General features: G+C 39.6%; 2 protein-coding genes across 2 annotated transcripts; one reads left to right on the plus strand and one right to left on the minus strand.

Annotated features, from left to right (window-relative positions):
- Nucleotides 1-2,750: 2,750 nt before the first annotated feature.
- On the minus strand, nt 2,751-6,008 carry ticam1 (toll-like receptor adaptor molecule 1). Its single transcript, XM_046857686.1, has 2 exons — nt 5,920-6,008; nt 2,751-4,914 (listed from the first exon to the last, which is right to left on the minus strand). Exon 2 carries the CDS (start codon nt 4,793-4,795, stop codon nt 3,254-3,256), a length of 1,542 nt encoding a protein of 513 aa, XP_046713642.1. The 5' UTR covers nt 4,796-4,914; nt 5,920-6,008; the 3' UTR covers nt 2,751-3,253.
- Nucleotides 6,009-8,483: 2,475 nt separating this feature from the next.
- uhrf1 (ubiquitin-like with PHD and ring finger domains 1) lies at nt 8,484-18,179 on the plus strand. Its single transcript, XM_046858357.1, has 17 exons — nt 8,484-8,636; nt 10,046-10,208; nt 10,579-10,830; nt 10,943-11,094; nt 11,240-11,455; nt 11,548-11,663; nt 11,789-11,975; nt 12,076-12,199; nt 13,340-13,447; nt 13,532-13,636; nt 14,735-14,841; nt 14,918-15,080; nt 15,345-15,482; nt 15,594-15,711; nt 16,069-16,226; nt 16,323-16,421; nt 16,712-18,179. Exons 2-17 carry the CDS (start codon nt 10,056-10,058, stop codon nt 16,859-16,861), a joined length of 2,346 nt encoding a protein of 781 aa, XP_046714313.1. The 5' UTR covers nt 8,484-8,636; nt 10,046-10,055; the 3' UTR covers nt 16,862-18,179.
- The last annotated feature ends 2,301 nt before the right edge of the window (nt 18,180-20,480 follow it).

Consider the following 20,480-nt stretch of genomic DNA (forward strand, 5'->3'; position numbering starts at 1 on the left):
CAGTTAAAAAGTTCACAAATATCTTTGTGTTTCTAAACACTTTCCTGAATATCTCATTCATTTGGTTCAAATATGGAGTCCATCCTAAATAGGATCATTGCATGCATTCACACACATTTAAGGGGTGATTTAGTGCATCCAAACCACCTACAAATCATTTCTTAAAAGGGAGGAAGCCTGCAAATGAAACCGATACAAGTCTGGTGCTGGTAATGAAGTGAAACCTCAGGTCCTGGTGTTCAGGTGGACCGAAGATCAAGCACACCCCTTCACAACAGTGGGAAAATGGTTCAGGAAGCGTTCAAGAATTCGACCCTCTGTGTCTCAATATGAGCGTCTGCAGGATGTACCAGACAAACAAGTCCAATCCACCAAGGCTCCACCTCACAACTTGGATTTGCTGGTAACGTTGTGGCGTCAGATAGCACGGCACACCTTCAGATGTCTGGGTAGGTGGTAGTTCAATGGGTAAGGCGTTGGACTTTGGATTGGAAGATCACAAGTTCAAATCCCAGCACCACCAAATCTGCAACTGTTGGGCCCCTTGAGCAAGGTCGTTAAACCTCGACTGATAAGGGTCTGTGCCAAATGCTGTAAATGTCTCGCAATGTTCTCACCTAGACAAAATTCGGCAGGCAGCTTTAAAGTTATACGCCTTGTTTTTTTTTTTTCTTAACCGAACGAAATCCACTGGATGAATTCCATGGGATGGAAAAATGTAAGAAGACAATGGGTGGAAGTGAAGTGACTTCTAATGTACTGGTTCAACTGGTACAACCCACATGACCTGAAAAATCATTTACATTTTAATTTCCACAAAAAAAATTTAACCCCTTCTGAAATAACAACACCGACTGGGGCAGATTTCCACAGTAATCGTTTTATTGATGATCTGCTTTATACCCCGATCCTCCCTAAGTAATATATTAAAAGCAAAATCATTAACTGTTTCATTGGAAAAAACATCGTATAGATAATTGCAGCGACTTTTATTCACGATTCAAGTGTCATATCTGAGAAGCAACCTTCAAACCCAGACTTTGATTGGGTCTTCATGCAGATGAGGTTCGTTTTTCTTATAATTGTTCAAAAAACAAGTCTCTGATAACGAATTTACCCAGACTGTGTGTTTCATTTTAATTTTATTTTTTTGTACGACACATTTATGGACATTCTGATTTTTAAAAAATGCTCCTGCAGTGCTAATAAACATCCTGTAAAAATCGAGTCATTTTATTAATAATCAATCATATGCAAATTTCACAGTTTAACAACCTAAAGAAGAACACCCTCAACACCAGCCCAACAGCCGTGCCACCTGTGGAGACCTTCAACTTTCTGAAAACGACTATTTCCCAAGACCTGAATTAGAGTCCAATATAAACTCCATTCTCCATTCATGCCTAGCAGAGGATGTACTTTTTACACCAGCTGAGGAAGTAATGATCTGCCACAGGATCTGTGTACAGTTCTACACTGCAGTCAATGAATCAGTCCTGAATGAATCATTGAGAGGTTTGGAACAGCAACAAACAGTAAAAACAGAGGAAAAAAAAATCATTGGTGCTCCCCCGAACTCTTTGCATTTCTTGTACTATACAAGAACCAGGAAACGGGCAGGAGAAATCACTAGTGACGCCTCACACCCTGGACACAACCTCCTTCAACTCCTTCCTTCTGGCAGGCGCTACAGAAGTTTGCTCACCAAAACTGCCAGGCACAGGAACAGTTTCATTCTCAGGCAATCACCCTCATTAACAACTCACCTTATAGATATGAAGCAGGGCGTATAATTAAATACAGTCAGTCATCACTTTATCCTTATAAGTTACACCCACTATTACTGCTGTTTACTGTACAAAAATTCCTAAAGTAACTTCAGTAACTATTTTATGTGATGCACAATACTGTTATTTGCACAACCATGCAGACTTACTAGGGGTGTGACGGTACACAGAATTCACGGTTCGTTGCATACCTCTGGTTTTAAGTCACGGTTCGGTACAATTTCGGTACGGTGGGGGGGGGTATAGGCGGGTTTTGGGGACCTGCGAAAGTGTAAAACCTCTTGTTGGTTTTTATTGATGCAATTTATCATTTGAAAACAATTTGAAATCAAACACCTGCTTAGTTAAATCGAAAAAAATGTATTGTAACATATTTTATTAAAATGTAATCTCCCATTAGGGGTCGCCACAGCGGATCATCCGCATGTTTGATTTGGCACGTTTTTATGCTGGATGCCCTTCCTAACGCAACCCTCCCCATTTATCCGGGCTTGGGACCGGCACTAAGTGTGGCTGGGGTTGGTTCCCTGACCGGGGATTGAACCCGGGCCACAGCGGTGAGAGCGCCACCTCCTAACCACTAAACCACCAGGGATAATATATAAAGAATAAAATATATAAATGAAATTGGCGTAAATTAAAATGAATAAATAAAATTAAATACATGGAAACCAAAAAAAACCTGTACTGAAAAATAACGTGGACGAATACGTGTACCGTTACACCCCTAACTCTCAGAATATATGTACATCACTGCTCCATCATATACTTATATACTGTGGTATTATTTAATCTGTATTGTCTATAAAGTCTTGTCTCTAAGCTAAATATATAGTGTTGTTTATGTCTGTACTTTGAAAGTCACCAACAGCTGGAACCGAATTCCTTGTGTGTGTCAACACACCCCGGGTTTGGTGGTACTAATCAACGCACAGTTGTAAAAATGGAAAAATTCATCCCTCGTCCGAAAAACATCTTTTATATTTTTAGTATTTAGCCTATTGTCCTTGTAAGCAACATAAAAGAGAAAAAATATAGAAAAAATAACCTAGCATGGCAGTGTATAGCATGTCTCAGGCACCAAAACACCCCCAGATAGTGTCCTGTTTGTAGGTCTGATAGAAGGCGGGTGTATAAAGTTATGAACACGCCAGGAAGTCTCAGGAGTCTGGAATCATAACCCCAACCCAAATCTTTCTGAGGCGAGAAACGGAGGTTGTTTTAGTAGGATTTTTTGAAGAAGGAAGTTTTTTGGGGACTTGAAACCAAAGAAAAAAGTTGAGAACAAACTGCAGTAAGGAACTTATAATTAAAAAAAACTTTAACCCCATAGATGATAATGAAAACCTTCGATCTGTCGTGTCAATAAAAAGTCGATTAACCTTCTGAGAAAACGTGATCAAACCTAATCATTGGATAATCCAATCTCATACAGATGTGAATTCCAGTCTGCGTATGATTTTTTTTCAGAAGTTATCTTCATCCCCAGACTCTACACCTCCTCCTACAGTCATGGTGGAGTTATTTCCGATCATGATGTACTTAGCATTCTGGATGTGGATGTTCGATGGCGGTTGGTGGCACATATTGTCACTATAATACGAAGGCATCGGGCTTTGGAAAGGCATATGAGCAAACGACTGTGGCCTTCTGGGAGCACCGTGGAATTGCGGCGTGTAAGAAGGTGGCAGGCGTTGCTGTTGCATTTGCAGTTGCTGTACTTCCTTCTCTAACTCACAGACCTTTGTGGACTCCCGAATAATGTCCTCACAGTACCGTCTCTTCTCCCGCAAATGCTGCTGTTTTTCCCGCTGCTTCTTTAACTGTTGTGCCTTTCTCCACATTGACTTCTGGGTTTGTATTTTTTTCCAATCCAGGACCCTTCGAACCATATTTTCAAATGTCTTTTCCTTCATTTCCTCAAGTGGGTTCTTAGTCTTCAACACTAAGGGCATTTGGTCACGAGGCAAACCGTTGACCCGGGGCAGTAGAGGGATGACGGTGTTGCTTTTGTGTGGCTTTTCAATCGAGTTCAAAAGTGCAGAATCTGCGTTCATCTCATTCAGCTGAGTGTTGAAGTTTGGCGTAAGCATCAGCATGACGAAGGCCGAGTTCTCGATGGCCTCCTCGACACACCTGAAAGTCGACTGGCCGGGCACAGCAAAGTCCTCGGAGAAAGTCGCTCCAGTCGTTGAGGAGATCGATTCTAACCTGGACTTGAGTTTTAATGCTTCTTCGGTGTCCTCTTGTGCATGGAGGATTACAAACGCGTAAAAGATGTCCTCCTCTCCCTGGCTGGCAGAGAGGTGAGAGTTTCTGAGAGAGCTTTCAGAGAGATCGGAGAGCTTCTCTGAACTTAAGCTGTCATGCTTCAAACGTTCCTGAGTAGAAGTTGCATTAGATGGCTGGCTGGATGACACTGGTTGAGCTTCTACCTTCCTATTATCGAATGGGCTGGACAAATATGTCTTCTCCAGATGAGATTCTATACTTGGGCTTTTGGGTGTCACAATCTCAGATGGGCCATTTTTATCCTGGCACTGACTGAACTTTGATTCCACTTTCTGCTCCTTTTTTTGGAGTGGCTTGGGATCTGATGCTCTATATGACTGTGTTGCTGAAGGAACTTGGACCAGGGGACTTGGGGGCTTGGCCTCTGAGTTTTGACAAATTCTTCTTTCTGCAGGAGTCATTAAAGGCAGTGGTCTAAAATCTTTGTTACTGTTATTAGTTTCAGCTGTGGATACACTGATTTCCAGACTGTATGAGCTACAGGAAGTGGAGGTGGAGTGAAGAGAGGATGGGCAGCTATTGTCTCGTTTAGGCGGCTCTTTCTGAGCATTTACGACCTCGCCGGTTCCCCTGCTTGGCTGAATGGAGGCACCCATAGTTAGACATCCAGCAGGTTCTGAGATCGATCTTTCAGAGAGGCCTTTCACCACAGTGTTAGCGTTGGCACGGAGCTCGGTCAGCGTAGTCTCATCCACCAGTGCCCTCTCTCCTGCCATTTTGTTCCTAATGACATACAAATGTTGCCATCATACCCGCAACACAGGTTTATTTCAGCTGCTATAAACGGATATTGAGCCGGCAGAGTAATGGCACTCATACATCCAGCGCCATATGTCTGCAAAAAGAAACAGATCCATTTTACTTCCACTTCATGACCGCACTGATTACACATTTTAAATTAATCCTCCTGATAAAAACTAAAGGGGCACCAAAATGCTAAACTTCTGGCCTGGTACTTCTCTATCTTTTTTTTTTCATACATTTCTAGGTCTATAAATACATGCTTTTGAACTGGAGAGAGAGAGAAAGAGACAGAAAGAGAGCAAGAGAGAGAGAAAGATAATATAAATTTATACATGTATAGTTTTTATTTATGTCTGTACTTTGAGAGTCACTAACAGCTGGAACCGAATTCCTTGTGTGTGTCAACACACTTGGCCAATAAACCTGATTCTGATAGATCAATAGATCAATAGCCAACCTAATAGACAGACAGTCAGACAGATATAACCAGCCATACAGACAGATAGATATACATTCATACATAAAAATAGATAGATTGATAGCCAAACAAATAGATAGACAGACAGACAGACAGTCAAACATACATACACATAGCTAGATAGCTAGATAGATATTCATACAAATAGATAGACTACTAGCCAGACATACATACAGACAGACAGACGGATAATTGTATTTATCCAAGCAGCAAATACACATAACAGAAAATAATTTACAGTGTAACTGAAAGAGAGATATAGAGAGTATATAAAGAAACAGATCCGGTGTGTGTGTGTGGCAGTTTAGTACAGGGTTTTAGAGTTTTAGAGTGTCTATAATAGTGTATAATAGTATAATATAAAACTGAGTACTAAATAATGAAGGCTTTACACTTCCTAATGATTAGAATGTGAGAATATCAGGACTGAGACATGAAGGACCAGGGACAGCTGAGATCTATGATCAGGATCTGATCCTGCATATTACACACTCACACACACACACACACATATACACACACAAAAAACACGAGGCTGTCAACTCATTCAGCATCTGACAATCAATACAACAACAACAACAACAACAACAACAAAAATAGTGTAAAGTATAAACATACCTCTACATCAGTGACGCTGTTTGCCTTCTGCTGATTTCCGCACAGAATCAGGAAGAGGAAATGATGACGTCACGGGCTCCATTACAAACAGCATGGACAAGTGCACTAGTAAGTGTGCTATATATAATGGCTTCTACAATCGTTCACCAGCTCGCTTACATCAAATATCACATAAGCCCCGCAAATGTTTTTCATCCGAAAGGTTCACTGTGTCCCATATGAAAAAATAAATGAGAAAATAAAACCCAAAACATTATTAAGTTCTTAAAGATCTTAAAACACTACATTATTATAACACTTTATTGTGGAAAAATGCAGAGAAGTAAAGGAGTAGATGAGTAGAGAGTGTTTTGTGTTTGTGAAAGCACAAAAAGCTTACAGAACCTAAACCTTCATTATGGAGACAAGTATAAGAAAAAAAGGTATTAAGGCTATATGTAGTGCACTACATTAGTGTAGGAAGTGATTTAGGATAGGACCATGCATTGAGAGAGCTGGTGAAGAAAGAAAGAAAGAAAGAAAGAAAGAAAGAAAGAAAGAAAGAAAGAAAGAAAGAAAGAAAGAATAAATAGAATAAACAGAATAAAACAGCAAGAAAAGAAAGAAACAAAATAAATAATAAATTAAATACAAATAAGAAAGAAAGAAAGAAAGAAAGAAAGAAAGAAAGAAAGAAAATGAAAAAATACATAGAATAAACAGAATAAAACAGCAAGAAAAGAAAGAAAGAAAAATAAATAATAAATTAAATACAAATAATAAAACTGAAAGAAAGAAAGAAAGAAAGAAGAAAGAAAGAAAGAAAGAAAGAAAGAAAATGAAAGAATACATAGAATAAACAGAATAAAACAGCAAGAAAGGAAAGAAAGAAAAATAAATAAGAAATTAAATACAAATAAGAAAGAAAGAAAGAAAGAAAGAAAGAAAGAAAGAAAGAAAGAAAGAAAATTAAAAAATAATTGAATAAACGGAATAAAAACAGAAAGAAAAAATAAATAATAAATTAAATACAAAGAATAAAAACAGAAAGAAAGATTTCAAGAAAGAAAGAAAAACAATACAATGAATAAACACAATAAAAACATAAAGAAAGAAAGAAAGAAAGAAAGAAAGAAAGAGCCCAGAGCCTTTTTATTCATTGTAGATATATTTACATATTCATCTGCACTTTGTTTATTTGCACAATGTCAATATTTGCATTTCTGGTGGTTGCAAAACTGCATTATGCCACTGTGTGCCTGATAATGAGTTCCAACTTTCTCTCTCTCTCTCTCTCTCTCTCTCTCTCTCTCTCTCTCATCATAATAGTAATAATATTTGCAGCAACAATAATATTTAAAATGAATACAAAGTATAATAATAGAAAATTCAATCATCTATCTATCTATCTATCTATCTATCTATCTATCTATCTATCTATCTATCTATCTATCTATCTATCTATCTGTCTGTCTATCTGTCTGTCTGTCTGTTAAATCAGAGCTGCTCCCAGTGAACCAGTCACAATAATACACGCCGTTATTGTGTTTTTAACTGTGCAATAATAACACTAACAACGTTTTGTGTGATAACTGTGCAATAACACTCATTAAAACCGTGCAATATGTGTAAAAGCGTAGCTGCTTTACTGGTGGTCCCTTTTTCTTTTCTATTTACACACTTTAGTATTTACTTGTATTGTGTCTTTACATTTTTATATATTTGCACATTTCCTTTCTTTGCTTCTGTAACACAAAGATTTCCCCAATGTGGGACGAATAAAGGTATATCTTATCTTATCTATCTATCTATCTATCTATCTATCTATCTATCTATCTATCTATCTATCTATCTATCTTTGTTTATAAGTGACTCTGGAACGGTTAAATATGTAATATTTAAATGCTAACAATGAAAATGTCGCTTATAAGTCAGTAAAATATCGCGGTACAACAGTTAGTAAATGTTTTGTGTGTAAACCGATTAAATCAACATGCAACTATTCGAGCCCAAACTTTTCTTCGCCATTTTGGTTATGTTTATGACAGCACATTCTCCCGCCAATCACCAAGAACACAAACACGCCAGGATTGGCTAGCTCGGTTACTCGCAGTGCTGTGATTGGTCCGCCCATGCCGCGAGTGTGACCTAGCAACCAATCCTAGCGCAGGAGGCGGGGTTTGGGGTGTATGGCGGGTGAAGGGGTGGGTGTATGAAGAGAAGGAGGCATGTCTTGTCGCGAATGTTTTAATGGTTTTTTTGTACTTCATGTTTTAATGCTTTTCTTTAATAATTTTGTTCTTACAAAATTGTTAAAAACGCATCTAAACACAAACTCTAACGTATTTATTTAAAAACCCGCATTTGCATACAAAAAAATATTTGATTTGCATAATCTCGCGATACCCGACCGAACGTCGGCACGTGCTGCCGCGAGAGCTCGATTTCGCGCGCTGAGACCGAAGCTCCGGTCAGATGCGTGATTGACGGGCGAATAAGCCAATCGGCGCGAGGATTTTGGGCCGCGGGAGCCAATAGGAACGAGTCATCGCTTGCCGCGGGAGGGGAAATCGCGTTGTTGAACAGTTTTTTTTTAACACTGAAGTGCTGGACGGAGCTTCTTGTGTAGTGCAGGTCTGAAAGTCTACAACAGTTTATAGATTTATATATTCATATAAATATATTTACTGAATTATATCCGGCTGCTTACTTGTTTTCGAGAGGACGTGAAGACAGAGGTAATTGTGAATGTGTGGATTTCATTGTCGGGGTTTTTTTTTTTGTTCAGTGTCGCATTGTAACTTGTTCCAGCTTTATAATTATAAATATAATTGATAGTAAAATGATTTCTGAGTGGAAAATATGACTTTCTTATTGTTAAATGCTTTGAAAAGCCTCATACATTTTGCTTCTGGTTCTGAGGTAAATTTAAAACTCCTAAATAGCGTTGAAATGATTGATAAATTATTAATAAGTGATTGGTACGTGGATTATTGTTCAAATTTAATAAAAATTAACTAGTTTTTAATTAAAAAAAATTAATTGTAAATATATATTCAGTTGAGTCAATAGCGTTGAATGTGGGTTAGCTTGGCTAATGCCAGTCCTGCAGCTTTGAGTGAAAAACCTTCAGTCCAATATTTATAATCTAAATAAAACAATGTGAAAAAATAACTTTACTTAACTTTATTATTACTCATTTCCGCATACAGCATGGCTGAATCATTTTATAGTCGAACAAAGGGGATTTTAAGCCAGTTTGTGGTTTAAAGAACAGAAAAAATGCCTCCAAGCACATCAAAATCTTTACAGTTATAAATAATAATGATGTTTATATTTCCTAAGGGCGTGTATGGAGAAAATTTGATTCTTCCTAATAACTTGGATTGCACCAGCAGGCTTTGGTGCTGGAGCTTGTCCCAAAATCCGGGAGTGTTTATATCTGTCATACCGCAGATTCACAGCAGGGGGCGTTTCTCCATTGCATTTCCGCCTACAGCTCCACCGGATGTAGTTTATCACTGAAACATTTACTGATACTTACACACGTCAAAGTTTCCACTTAAACACAATAAACATCATGTGTATTTGAGTATGTCTGATGTTGCTGGTGAATTCTTGCACTAATCTTTTGGTTAAGGCTTGTCCAGGTGTGTCACGTCATAAGGGTGGGGTTTGATTATTCCCAGTTTTTTTCTTACGCTCACCCCTTTCCAGTCACCAGTGCCATAGGTGTCAGTAGGGCTGTTTGGATGGTTAAGGTGTTCCTCTGATCGCAAGGTTACGAGGTTAAATCTCAGCGCCACTACGCCGCCCTGAGGTTGTTATGTCATTGACACTTATCCTGTTGCATTGTCACCCTGGATAGGAACGTCTGCCGAAATGCTGTAAACCAAGCATGATTGGTGAAGGTGTGTCAAGTTTTGAAACAGAGGGTGATGGAAATCCAAACTAAGGCACTGGTGCAGCAGAGTTTATTCCCACTGGTGTTCAGGGTGGATTTGCCAAAGTTTAACATTTTGACCCACAGAGAAGGAAAATATGAGCAAGTAAATTGTGACCATAGCAGGAACTTTGGCAAAATGTTTCTTTCCTCTAATGTAAAATGCAGCCGTTTTAAATATTTGTGCGATTGGTGCTCCTGTAGGGCTGCTGCAATGTGGATCCAGGTGCGCACTATGGACGGTAAGGAGACCCACCGGGTCGACTCCCTGTCCAAACTTACCAAAGTGGACGAGCTGAGATTGCGAATCCTGGAGCTCTTCAACGTTGAACCTGAGAGGCAGAGGCTCTTCTACAGAGGCAAACAGGTTTGATAAAAGAAAAAAATCTCATAAATATGCAAATAGCATAAACATGATTTTTATTAATATATATTAATTAATTACATACACACACACACAGTAACTGCTTTTATAAGGTGCCATATTTTGGTTTTGTGTATGTATAAAACATGTTTATGCGATTTGCAGATGACTTAAATTGGTGTAAGTTTTCCTAAGGTGCTATTGTTAAATTAATTTTGGCTGTAAATGATTCTTTTGTAAATTACTCGTTTTTTTTGTTTCTCTTTTTTCCTTTGTATCTTACACATGCAAATATTAAGGTTTTTTTCTGACATTATTTTTCCATCAAAAATAATTATTAAAAGCAGCATTATTATCTATTGAATCGTTCCAGATGGAGGATGGACACACTATTTTCGACTACAACGTAGGCCTGAATGACATTGTTCAACTACTGGTGAGGCAGGCGGCTCCTGCGGTCTCTCTGCCCAAAGACAAAGAGGCCGAGCTTTCAGATTCTGACTCTGGCTGTGGTTCGGGTCAGAGCGAGTCTGATAAGAGCTCCACTCACGGAGAGTGTGAGGCTCAGAGCGCTGGAACTTCGGCCCAGTGTGACCTTGTCGACCCGGGCTTTGGCCTCTACAAGGTTAATATAAAATAATAATATTTAATAGTCTTTTTGTTTTAAAATGTACACCTCAAACCACTTTCCAAGTAATAAAAATAAACATCAATTTTTTTCTGTTCTCATTGACCAGATAAATGAGTTTGTGGATGCTCGAGACCTGAACATGGGCGCTTGGTTTGAGGCGCAGATCTTGAATGTGACGAAGACCCCTAAACCGGCAGAAGGTGACGGCATGGAAGCGGACGGAGAGGACGAGATTCGCTACCACATCAAATACGAAGAGTGAGTGCATTTCCTGCATATTTCCACCTCACTGTGTGACTGTCGTGCCAAATATATACCCGAGCTCAATTATTAATATACTGGCATTCACTGCGATTTCATATGCCGTTTGGTCGTCATCAAACTACATTTACATGTCCTGCAGTTACCCGGAGAACGGAGTGGTACAGCTTCAGAGTAAGGATGTGCGCCCACGTGCCCGCACTGTTTACCAGTGGCACCAGCTCGAACAGGGCATGGTGGTCATGGTGAACTACAACCCTGATGAGCCCAAAGAGCGTGGCTACTGGTACGACGCTCAGATCCAGAGGAAGAGGGAGACGCGCACCCAGCGAGAGATTTTTGGCAAAATACTGCTCGGGTAGGCGGAGCTGTGACAGTGCTGCTCATATGGCGTTCATAACTTTGTAGTGCACAGAGGTTCCTGAGGTTGTATCCTGATTTGTATTACAGGGATGCTGGCGACTCCTTGAACGACTGCCGGATCTTGTTTGTGAACGAAATCTACAAAATCGAAGAGGTTGGAAACTCTGAAGGACCTGAAGCCACTTCTGACAGCCCTTTGAAAAGTAAGCCGCTCGTTCTTATGGTTTTGTTTGTCTTTATATCGCTGAAAGGTGTTTTTACATTTTTAGGACCGTTTCTTTTAATTTAAGACAGAAATGTCAATTAATTGAAATTTGTGTGTGTGTAGGATCGAACGGGCCGGAGTGTAAACACTGTAAAGATGACCTCAAGAAGAATTGTCGCTGGTGTAACTGCCGTGTGTGTGGGGTGAAGCAGGACCCGGATAAGCAGCTTCTGTGTGATGAGTGTGACATGGCCTTCCATATTTACTGCCTCAACCCGCCTCTCACCACCATCCCAGCTGATGAAGACTGGTGAGGAGCTTCAGAACAGCTGCAAGAGTTTGAGGAATGGGTCAGATAAAAAAAAAAAAACATAAAAATGCACGTTCTCTTCCATTTTTATAACCTAAAGGTACTGCCCCGAGTGCCGTAACGACGCGAGCGAGGTCGTCCTGGCTGGAGAAAAGCTGAAGGAAAGCAAGAAGAAGGCAAAGATGGCGTCTGCAAGCTCATCCAGTCAGAGAGACTGGGGCAAAGTATGTATTCATGATTCCTTCGTGATGAAAAGATGCGAGTATTTAAATGAGTCATAAAGATATTTTTTAAGTTTATATATACGATTTAAGATGCGCTCTTTACCCACTAAAGCTGCACACGTTATTTAGCAACATATCTGTGGGTGGAAACACCTTGGTGACCAGAAAGGTCAGATTGCTTTGTTTTAGCTGCCAGGAAACTTTTCCAACCTCAAAAAATAGAAAAGCAGCTCAGAAAGCACAAAACATCAGGCTTTGAGGTGGATGGGTTATGACGGAAGACCACCTCAGGTTCCAATCCTATTGGCCAAAAAACAGTTGATGTCCTGGTTATGGATGACGTGTGGAAGCCTATGTGGTCTGCTGCTGTTTAATGTAATGCGTGTTGAAATGCTTTTCTGCGCACCACAATTGTTATATTACCTTTCTGGCATTTCAGACCAGCCTGAACATTTTCCTCTGACATCTTTTAACAAGGTGTTTCCACACATGCTGAATGGTGCAAAAAAAACATTGTGTGAATTCACTTCTATTCGACACTTTCTAATTCTAAAGGGTCATTAGTTTTTGAGATACTGAAATCAGCTGAGCAAATGGGGGTTAAAGGCTTTGCTTAAGGGCCCAGCAGTTGCAGCTTGGTGTTTGAATCCATGACCCTTCAACCAGAAGTCCAACATCTTCTCTACTACTTCCCCATCACGCATGCCAAAATCACAGCGATTGCACTTTTCCCTAATTCTGATGTTTAATGAGGGAAATGTACTGAAGCTGTAGTATTTGCATGATTTATTGGGGGAGGTGGTGCTTCAGGGGGTGCTGTTTTCTTTTTAATTAATTTTATTTTTGCATTATTTTATATTCCACACTTCAAACTGTCACCGCATTTGTTGATGGAACAAGTTGCAAAAAGCTGTTATTTAACTCTTGATATTTAGGATGGTTTATTAGAATAGGCAAACTGATATAACCACCTGATGTGGCGCTAGCACCATCAAACCTTCTGACTAAATAGAACTGAGTTCTAAATAGTTATTTGCTATATCTATTCAGAAAAAAAGTATTTCCTTTTGTTAAACAGAAGTCCATGCTTGGTCTTTTATTTATTTAAATTTTTTTTTTTCCTGTGTGTGGTGTGTGCAGGGTATGGCATGTGTGGGTCGTACCAAACAGTGTACCATCGTTCCTTCTAACCATCACGGGCCTGTTCCTGGAGTTCCTGTTGGCACCCTTTGGAAATTTAGAGTGCAGGTGAGCTAATCTACAGTCAACCAACCGTTTTAATTTAATGTTTTTTTGATGTAAGGGTTTAAAAATGTGCTTCTTGTGCACCAGGTGAGTGAGTCTGGAGTCCACAGGCCTCATGTTGCAGGGATCCATGGCCGAAGCAATGACGGTGCTTATTCTTTAGTCCTGGCTGGAGGCTACGAGGACGACGTGGTATGTTGATCATGATTTATTTATTTTTTTGTCCAAAAGAATTGGGACACTTGCCTTCCCCAGCCAGATTTTGGTTCTTCCCCAAAAGTTGGTACAAAGCTGTAAGCACAGAATTGTATAGGATGTCTTGAGTTGCAGAATCATTAAATTTTCACTTAAGTTAGAAGACCCAAACCTATTCCAGGTTGAAAATACCCCTGTTCACATATATTTTTGGTCTATGTCAGGGTTGTCCAAACTGTGGCCTGCCATACATTTTTAATTGGCCTGTATCAAATTTGAAAAATATAATGGTCTATGGTCCTCACATAATATTTAAGTGGTTTTGTACTTTTGAGTTTTAACACTAGGTGGAGCTACTGTTTTAAACACCACAACGCAAAAATCTTGCTCTGGGTTACCAGAAATGGCGGAACCAAAGAGACGTGCTGGTTCAAACATGTTCAATTATCAAATGTAACCTGCATTTAATTGATTTTATCGTTATTGGTGCATTAAAAGTGAGGCAGTATACTTCTGTCTAGTGAGTGGCCCAGTCCTTCGAGTATTTTTCTGTATGTGGCCATCAGGAAAAAAAGGTTTGGACACCCCTGGTCTATGTGGTTTGGAGTGGAAGGACTTCTGCTCTAGAGCTTTGACCTCAACCCTGTTAGACAACTTTGGGAGGAATGGGAATGCTGTCCGCACCCCAGACCTCCTGACTTTACTAACACCCTTGTGGTTAAATGAAACTTCACAAATCTCCACAAGTGCACTCCAAAACCTCGTGGAACATCCTGCCAGAAGAGTGGGGGTGGTGGTTATAAAAGAAATGGGGACTAAATTTGAAATGGATTGTTCAAAAAGCTCAAAATCTTAGGTCCGATGTCTAAAGTTTTGTTTATATAGTGTATAGCTATGATTGTGTCTCGGTATTGAAAACAGAATTGTTCAATGCAAAGATGCAGCTGTTTCACTGGCAAGTGCGTGGTATCTGATGTTACCTGACTAAATTCAGTTCAACTCACCATTTGAGTTAATAGTTTAGATCCAAATATCATAATTAACCCTTAACAATTAAATCAGATTTTCGTTTTTTTTTTTTGTCTTGTCGTCTAGGACGACGGTAACGAGTTTACATACACGGGCTCTGGTGGTCGAGATCTCTCCGGTAACAAGCGAACGGCTGAACAATCCTGTGACCAGAAACTCACCAATATGAACAGGTTGGTATCATCTAATGGTTCATGTGTCTAAACAAGTTACCTAAAAATCAGTACAAATAATATTGTTCATGTCCAGGGCTCTAGCATTGAACTGCAATGCTCCGGTGAACGAAAAGGATGGAGCTGAGGCAAAGGACTGGAAGGCAGGAAAGCCTGTGAGGGTGGTGCGCAGTTCTAAAGGCCGAAAACACAGCAAATACTGCCCCGAAGATGGGAACAGATACGACGGCATATACAAGGTGTGCTCAGGGGCATGTGCAGTTGAAGCACTGCAACAATAAATGGGTCAGATGGGTTGATGATGATGTAAATATTTGTTTATTTTTTTATTATGAACTGATTATATTCAATATATAGATATGCCTATATCTGTTGTACATCAGATATATACAATACCGGAAACATCCAATATTGTCTGCTTTATTGATACAGGTAAAATTAAGTACTATTGACTTGATTCTAATGTAAACTGTTGTTTTTTTTTTTTTTTTTTTTGTCACCAGGTGGTGAAGTATTGGCCGGAGAAGGGCAAATCAGGCTTTCTAGTATGGAGATACCTTCTCAAAAGGAACGACGACGAGCCAGCACCGTGGACCAGAGATGGCAAAGAACGCATTAAAAAGCTGGGCCTCACCATGCAGGTAACGTGTGTGTGTGTGTGCGCACGTGCGAGAGACGCATGTTTGCCTTCAAATTTGTATAGGATCGCACTGACTGTTGCATGTTGTTAACTGCTTGATTATTCTCTGCAGTATCCTGAAGGTTATCTGGAAGCAGTGGCAGCAAAGGAGAAGGAAAAGGAGAACAAAAACGAGGACGAAGTGGCCGAAACGCCTACTAAGGGCAAGAGGAAGCGAAAATCTCAGGCAGGCAAGTAACACTTCCTTAGTACCATATATATATATATATATATATATATAAATTTTAAAAGTAGTTACTGCAGAGGTCTGCTGCCCCATGTGACAGCATTTTACTAATCCAACACTGAAAATCTCATCTACCCTGAGGTTATATTAGGATTTTGGTAGCACTGAATTTTGGGTTTAGTGATGTTTCTTAACCATTTATTGTTCTTATGTAATATTTGTAAGCTAATAATATACGCTGTTTTAGTGCTGCCACTTAACCCTGAACTAGACTGAGAAACTCAGCCCTCACAGTAAGGTCGAGTCGAAATTGCTGTTTTATCGTTGTCTAATTTCATTCTGTTTCTGTGTAAAAATTTAGTTGAGGACGAGGAGAAAACCTCACCGTCTAAAAACACACCCAAGAAGGTCAAAGTCGAGGCCTACAAGCTGACCAGGGAGCAGAAGGCCCTGATCAAGGATGATGAGCTCAACAAAAAACTTTGGGATGAGGCCATGGAGTCTTTAAGCTTAGGACCAGTATGTACAATGTTTTACAGTCTGAGCTAAATTCTGTGCATCTCATTTATGAAATGTTCGACTTGGGTTTTATAAGCAATCGTTCTCTTCTTGCAGAGATTCATAAACAAGGTGGAGGAAGTTTTCCTGTGTATCTGCTGTCAAGAAGTTGTTTTCCAGCCCATCACCACAGAGTGCCAACACAACGTCTGCAGGGTGAGAGCGAGCATACAATGTTGTTGTGTTTTTTTTTTTTTTTTTTAATCTGTTTTACTTTTTAGCATCTTGTGCATGATCCTTGATGGTGGGTTTAGGATCGCTAGTCTGGTATTTAAAGCTATGAAAAATCAGCCCAAAACACCTACTATTGTTCTTTAGTTAAATGCTTGCAGAATTACGCTTTAAATGATCAGCATTAGAGAACCATGACCGTTCACCTCACTTGGCCACATCATGATCCAGATGTGCAACATGAAATATCTCCTGTTTGTGTTCCTGTTTTATAGGAATGTCTTCAACGGTCCTTCAAAGCGGAGGTTTACTCCTGCCCCGCCTGCCGCCACGACCTAGGCAAGAACTACCAGATGACTGTGAACAAAGCTCTCCAAGCCATCCTGACCCAGCTGTTCCCTGGATACAGCAGCGGCCGATGCTGACAGACAGAGCTACCTCGAAGCGTGCTCATGAACTAGCGAGGGCAGAGCTGCGAACCGAGACGCAATCAAACGGCACAATACGAGACACCTTTCAAAAATTCCGTTCGAGTCTCGAGCTAATCAGGGTCTAAGGGAACCCGTAACCCGTTCAATTCATTTGGGCCGATTTTTATATTTTTGCAGGGCTGTACTGTATGTACTACGTATCCTGCCCTCTTGTATTTAGCCAATCAGGTAGATCTTCTCCCTCCTGATACACACTTTGTATTAACGACCCTCGTATCATAGCCTTGTAGAGATGTATTTAGGTGTAGGAGCTTCCTGTTTATAATGAATTGTAATTCCTGAATTACTCTGCACCAGCACATCTTCCTTTTTTTTTTTTTTTTTTTTTTGAAAGAAAAAACTTCCGCTACGCACAACTGCACTATTTGCTTCTAGCAAAAAATCTTTTTGTTTGTTTTTTGGCCAGGGATAAGTGGACATATTTTGTTAGCAGGTATGTAGGCATGCACTGGCATCAGAATCCTTTTAAAAAATTTGATCCAGATCAGATTTCTGTCTAACAGCCATGTAATTGATCACCACCCCCTCGAACGTATTCCTTTATGGGTGGTTTAACTCCAAGCTAATCGTTTTTTTTTTGTTTGTTTTTAAATAAATAAATAAAAATATATATAAATCGATCTCATGCATAAAACGAGCTCGTTATCCCTTAACGTTTTATTATTTTTGCTTCGCTTTCTAACTACTGTACGTGCTTAAAAATTCCACTCTGCTTTCGAATTTATTCCTGTTTATGCAATCTGGTTTTCCCCCTCGTTTTTTTTCTACGAGACGGAAAACCAACAAACCGTTCATTTCTCCGGACATAACCTCAACAAGTGCACCTCCTGTTCCGTGAATATTTAATGACCTGACTCAATGTTCTTCACTTTTATTTCACGAATATTAGTGACTGGAACACCTAAAGCCAGCGATTTTTTTATTTTGTATTTTTTTTTTTTTTTGGTATACCTCAATAATAATTTCTAATATTGCATTGACTGGAAATGTATATTCTGAAAATTGTATATTTTTAGCACTTGTATTTAGCTGTTTTACGTAGTTTTTAGGTGCCTTTTTTCCGCACCGTGTCGTGTGACGTTTTTCCAATAAACTATTCCTTTTGTATGGAGTAAAAGAAGGTTGTTTTATGAGCGAGGAAAGATAGGACCATCTTGGGGTTTCATAGAAGTGTTTTTATTCTTTTTAGACCATATCATTAATCATATTTTAACCAGTTGGGTTCAAGTAATGAATTAATGATGTAATTTGAGCTTCATGGAGAATGATGATGCCTTTTGTCTGTGCAAACACCAGCTCTAAAACCTGACAGGCTCCAGGTTTTCATTATAATCAAGCGTGAATGTTGTTCAGATAAAGGCGTGACCCGTGTCTTGGGTTTTGTTTTGAAACGCTTGTAGGTTGTAGGAGGGGGACGGTTTGTTTTAAGCACTGGGACGTGTGTTTTTCTGTCTGCGTTCTATTCAATTCACTTCAGCATTTATTTGTATAGCTCTTTTAAAACCAGACATTGTCCCAATGCAGCTTTACACAGATAAAGATCGGCATACACTCTCACCCACAGCAATTTTCCAGTTTATGCATTTGAGTTGTAGATAAGGGCCTTGCGCAGGGGCCCAACACCGGCAGCTTCATCAAATTTCAACACTCAAACTTTTGATCATAACTCCAAAATCTTGCCCACTGAGCAACCCCCTACCAAATCATCACTGAGAATATATAGACAAAAGTATTGGGATGCTTGAAGTTTCCGGAAATTGGCGATTCTTTTTTAAACACCCAAACCTGCTCCAGCATGATGATTCTTCTATGCACAAATTCAGCTCCATGAAGATCTACTTTACATGGGTTGGGGTGAAGATCTGCTTTAGAACTGACCTCAACCCTATTCGGGGTTTCCGTGTGGTCTTAAGGGCCTGAATTTTTTTATAATTTTTTTTTTTTGTATTAAATTTAGTCTTAAATAAATTTAAGCAGGTCTTAATTTTTTGACGTCTGTGTGTGTTTGTCATGATGGGACTTAAATTACATTCTTAACAGTCTTAAAAAGGTATTAAAAACTCCTACATTTTACATTGTGAAACCTGGATAGAATAAAGTATTTGGTTGCCTGACTTTAAAAAAAAAGATTGGTCTTCAAACTGTTAGCATGATGATGCCTCTGTGTACAAATCCAGCTCCATGAAGATCTGCTCTACAGGGGTAGTAGTGGAAGCTCTCTTGCTATAAAGCTCTAAATCCTATTAAGGGCCTTTTGAGATGAATTTGAATACTGACTGCATCCCAGGCCTCCTCATTTTACCTACATCAGGACCTGAATAAATGAATCTCTACAAGCGGAGGTTTCTGCAGGTGTCCACAAACTTCTCCAAATAAAATATATTGTTTACTAATATTGCTGAATTTTACTTCTAAGGATTATGGTCTCAAGTCGTTACTAAATCTTGAATTAGGGACAATTTTCCTCCTGTTTTCTCTTTATCATCTCTGGTGTTTAAAAAAATCATTCCCATTTGTCTTAATCACCATGGGGACATTTCTAATTATCACTCCGACCTCAGGTGTATACGTCCTCCAAGGACTAGTGCTGAAACCACATCCAGAGTATTATCACGTGCTGTTGTGTGAAATCTCTTAACAGGTTTTTACAGAGCAACCAGCTGAGGAAAATTTTTGTAGTGTGTATAAGATGATGGAAGTAGCCAGAAGGTTGTGGGTTCAAATCCCAAAGTCTAGATTTGGGCTGTTGGGAGTCATGAAGTTAACGCATCAACCCGATGAATGTTTTGTGTGATTATGGAATAAGAAGTCAATAGTCTGAAGAACAGGAAAGAGCCCTGACGTTTGTATGAAACAAATGAGTTTTGCTTTCACTTTGCATCATCTCACTACTGCAATCTGGGATCCTGTGGCTGCAATAAGAACAGATGCCTGGAAGACACTCAGTACATAGTAAAGAGTGTGGGTGAGTTTCAAATCGACCAGACCTAGGGCACTACTGGCTTTTGTAGGGCTTATTATTCTGGAAATGATCGGTGCACTATAATGCGGTTTATATACTGTGGTGTTTTTTTATACTTGATTTTGATTGGTCAGAAGCTGAGACAATAGTCTGAAACAGTAATTGATACACTTCCTGTTCTCAACATCCTTTCTCATTGACTGAGAATAAAAACGTCCGACGGTGATGCTTTCTGAATGTGGAGCTTTGATGGAAGAAGTCTCCAGTGTCTGCGCATTATCAGGGTCATTATGTCATTTGTGCTTACTGGTTTTTTCATGAAATGCCAAGCTGGATGTAACTGGTGCTTTTCTGACCACGTGCCTTACTACATCTGCGATTTCAAGTTAGAACGAAGGGCAAACGTGGAATTCTGCATGAAAACCGGGCAAATCTGCCACAGAGACGTTTGACATGACATACGCTGGACATACGGTGACGCTGCAACGAGTCGTTCGAGGTGTCGAAGAGTGGAAGAACATCACTGGAAGACGACGAGAGATCAGGAAGACCTCGAGCCTCACTTCCGCAGCCACCCTACTCGCCAGATTT

This window comes from Silurus meridionalis, chromosome 9 (genome assembly GCF_014805685.1).
Source record: "Silurus meridionalis isolate SWU-2019-XX chromosome 9, ASM1480568v1, whole genome shotgun sequence".
NCBI classification, from domain to species: Eukaryota; Metazoa; Chordata; class Actinopteri; order Siluriformes; family Siluridae; genus Silurus; species Silurus meridionalis.

Coding starts and splice junctions, on each gene's coding strand:
- ticam1 (XM_046857686.1), bottom strand. CDS start 4,795: ATGGCAGGAGAGAGGGCACTGGTGGATGAGACTACGCTGACCGAGCTC.
- uhrf1 (XM_046858357.1), top strand. CDS start 10,056: ATGTGGATCCAGGTGCGCACTATGGACGGTAAGGAGACCCACCGGGTC. Junction 10,831..10,942: donor CGGGCTTTGGCCTCTACAAG/GTTAATATAAAA, acceptor CTCATTGACCAG/ATAAATGAGTTTGTGGATGC. Junction 15,483..15,593: donor AGCTGGGCCTCACCATGCAG/GTAACGTGTGTG, acceptor TATTCTCTGCAG/TATCCTGAAGGTTATCTGGA.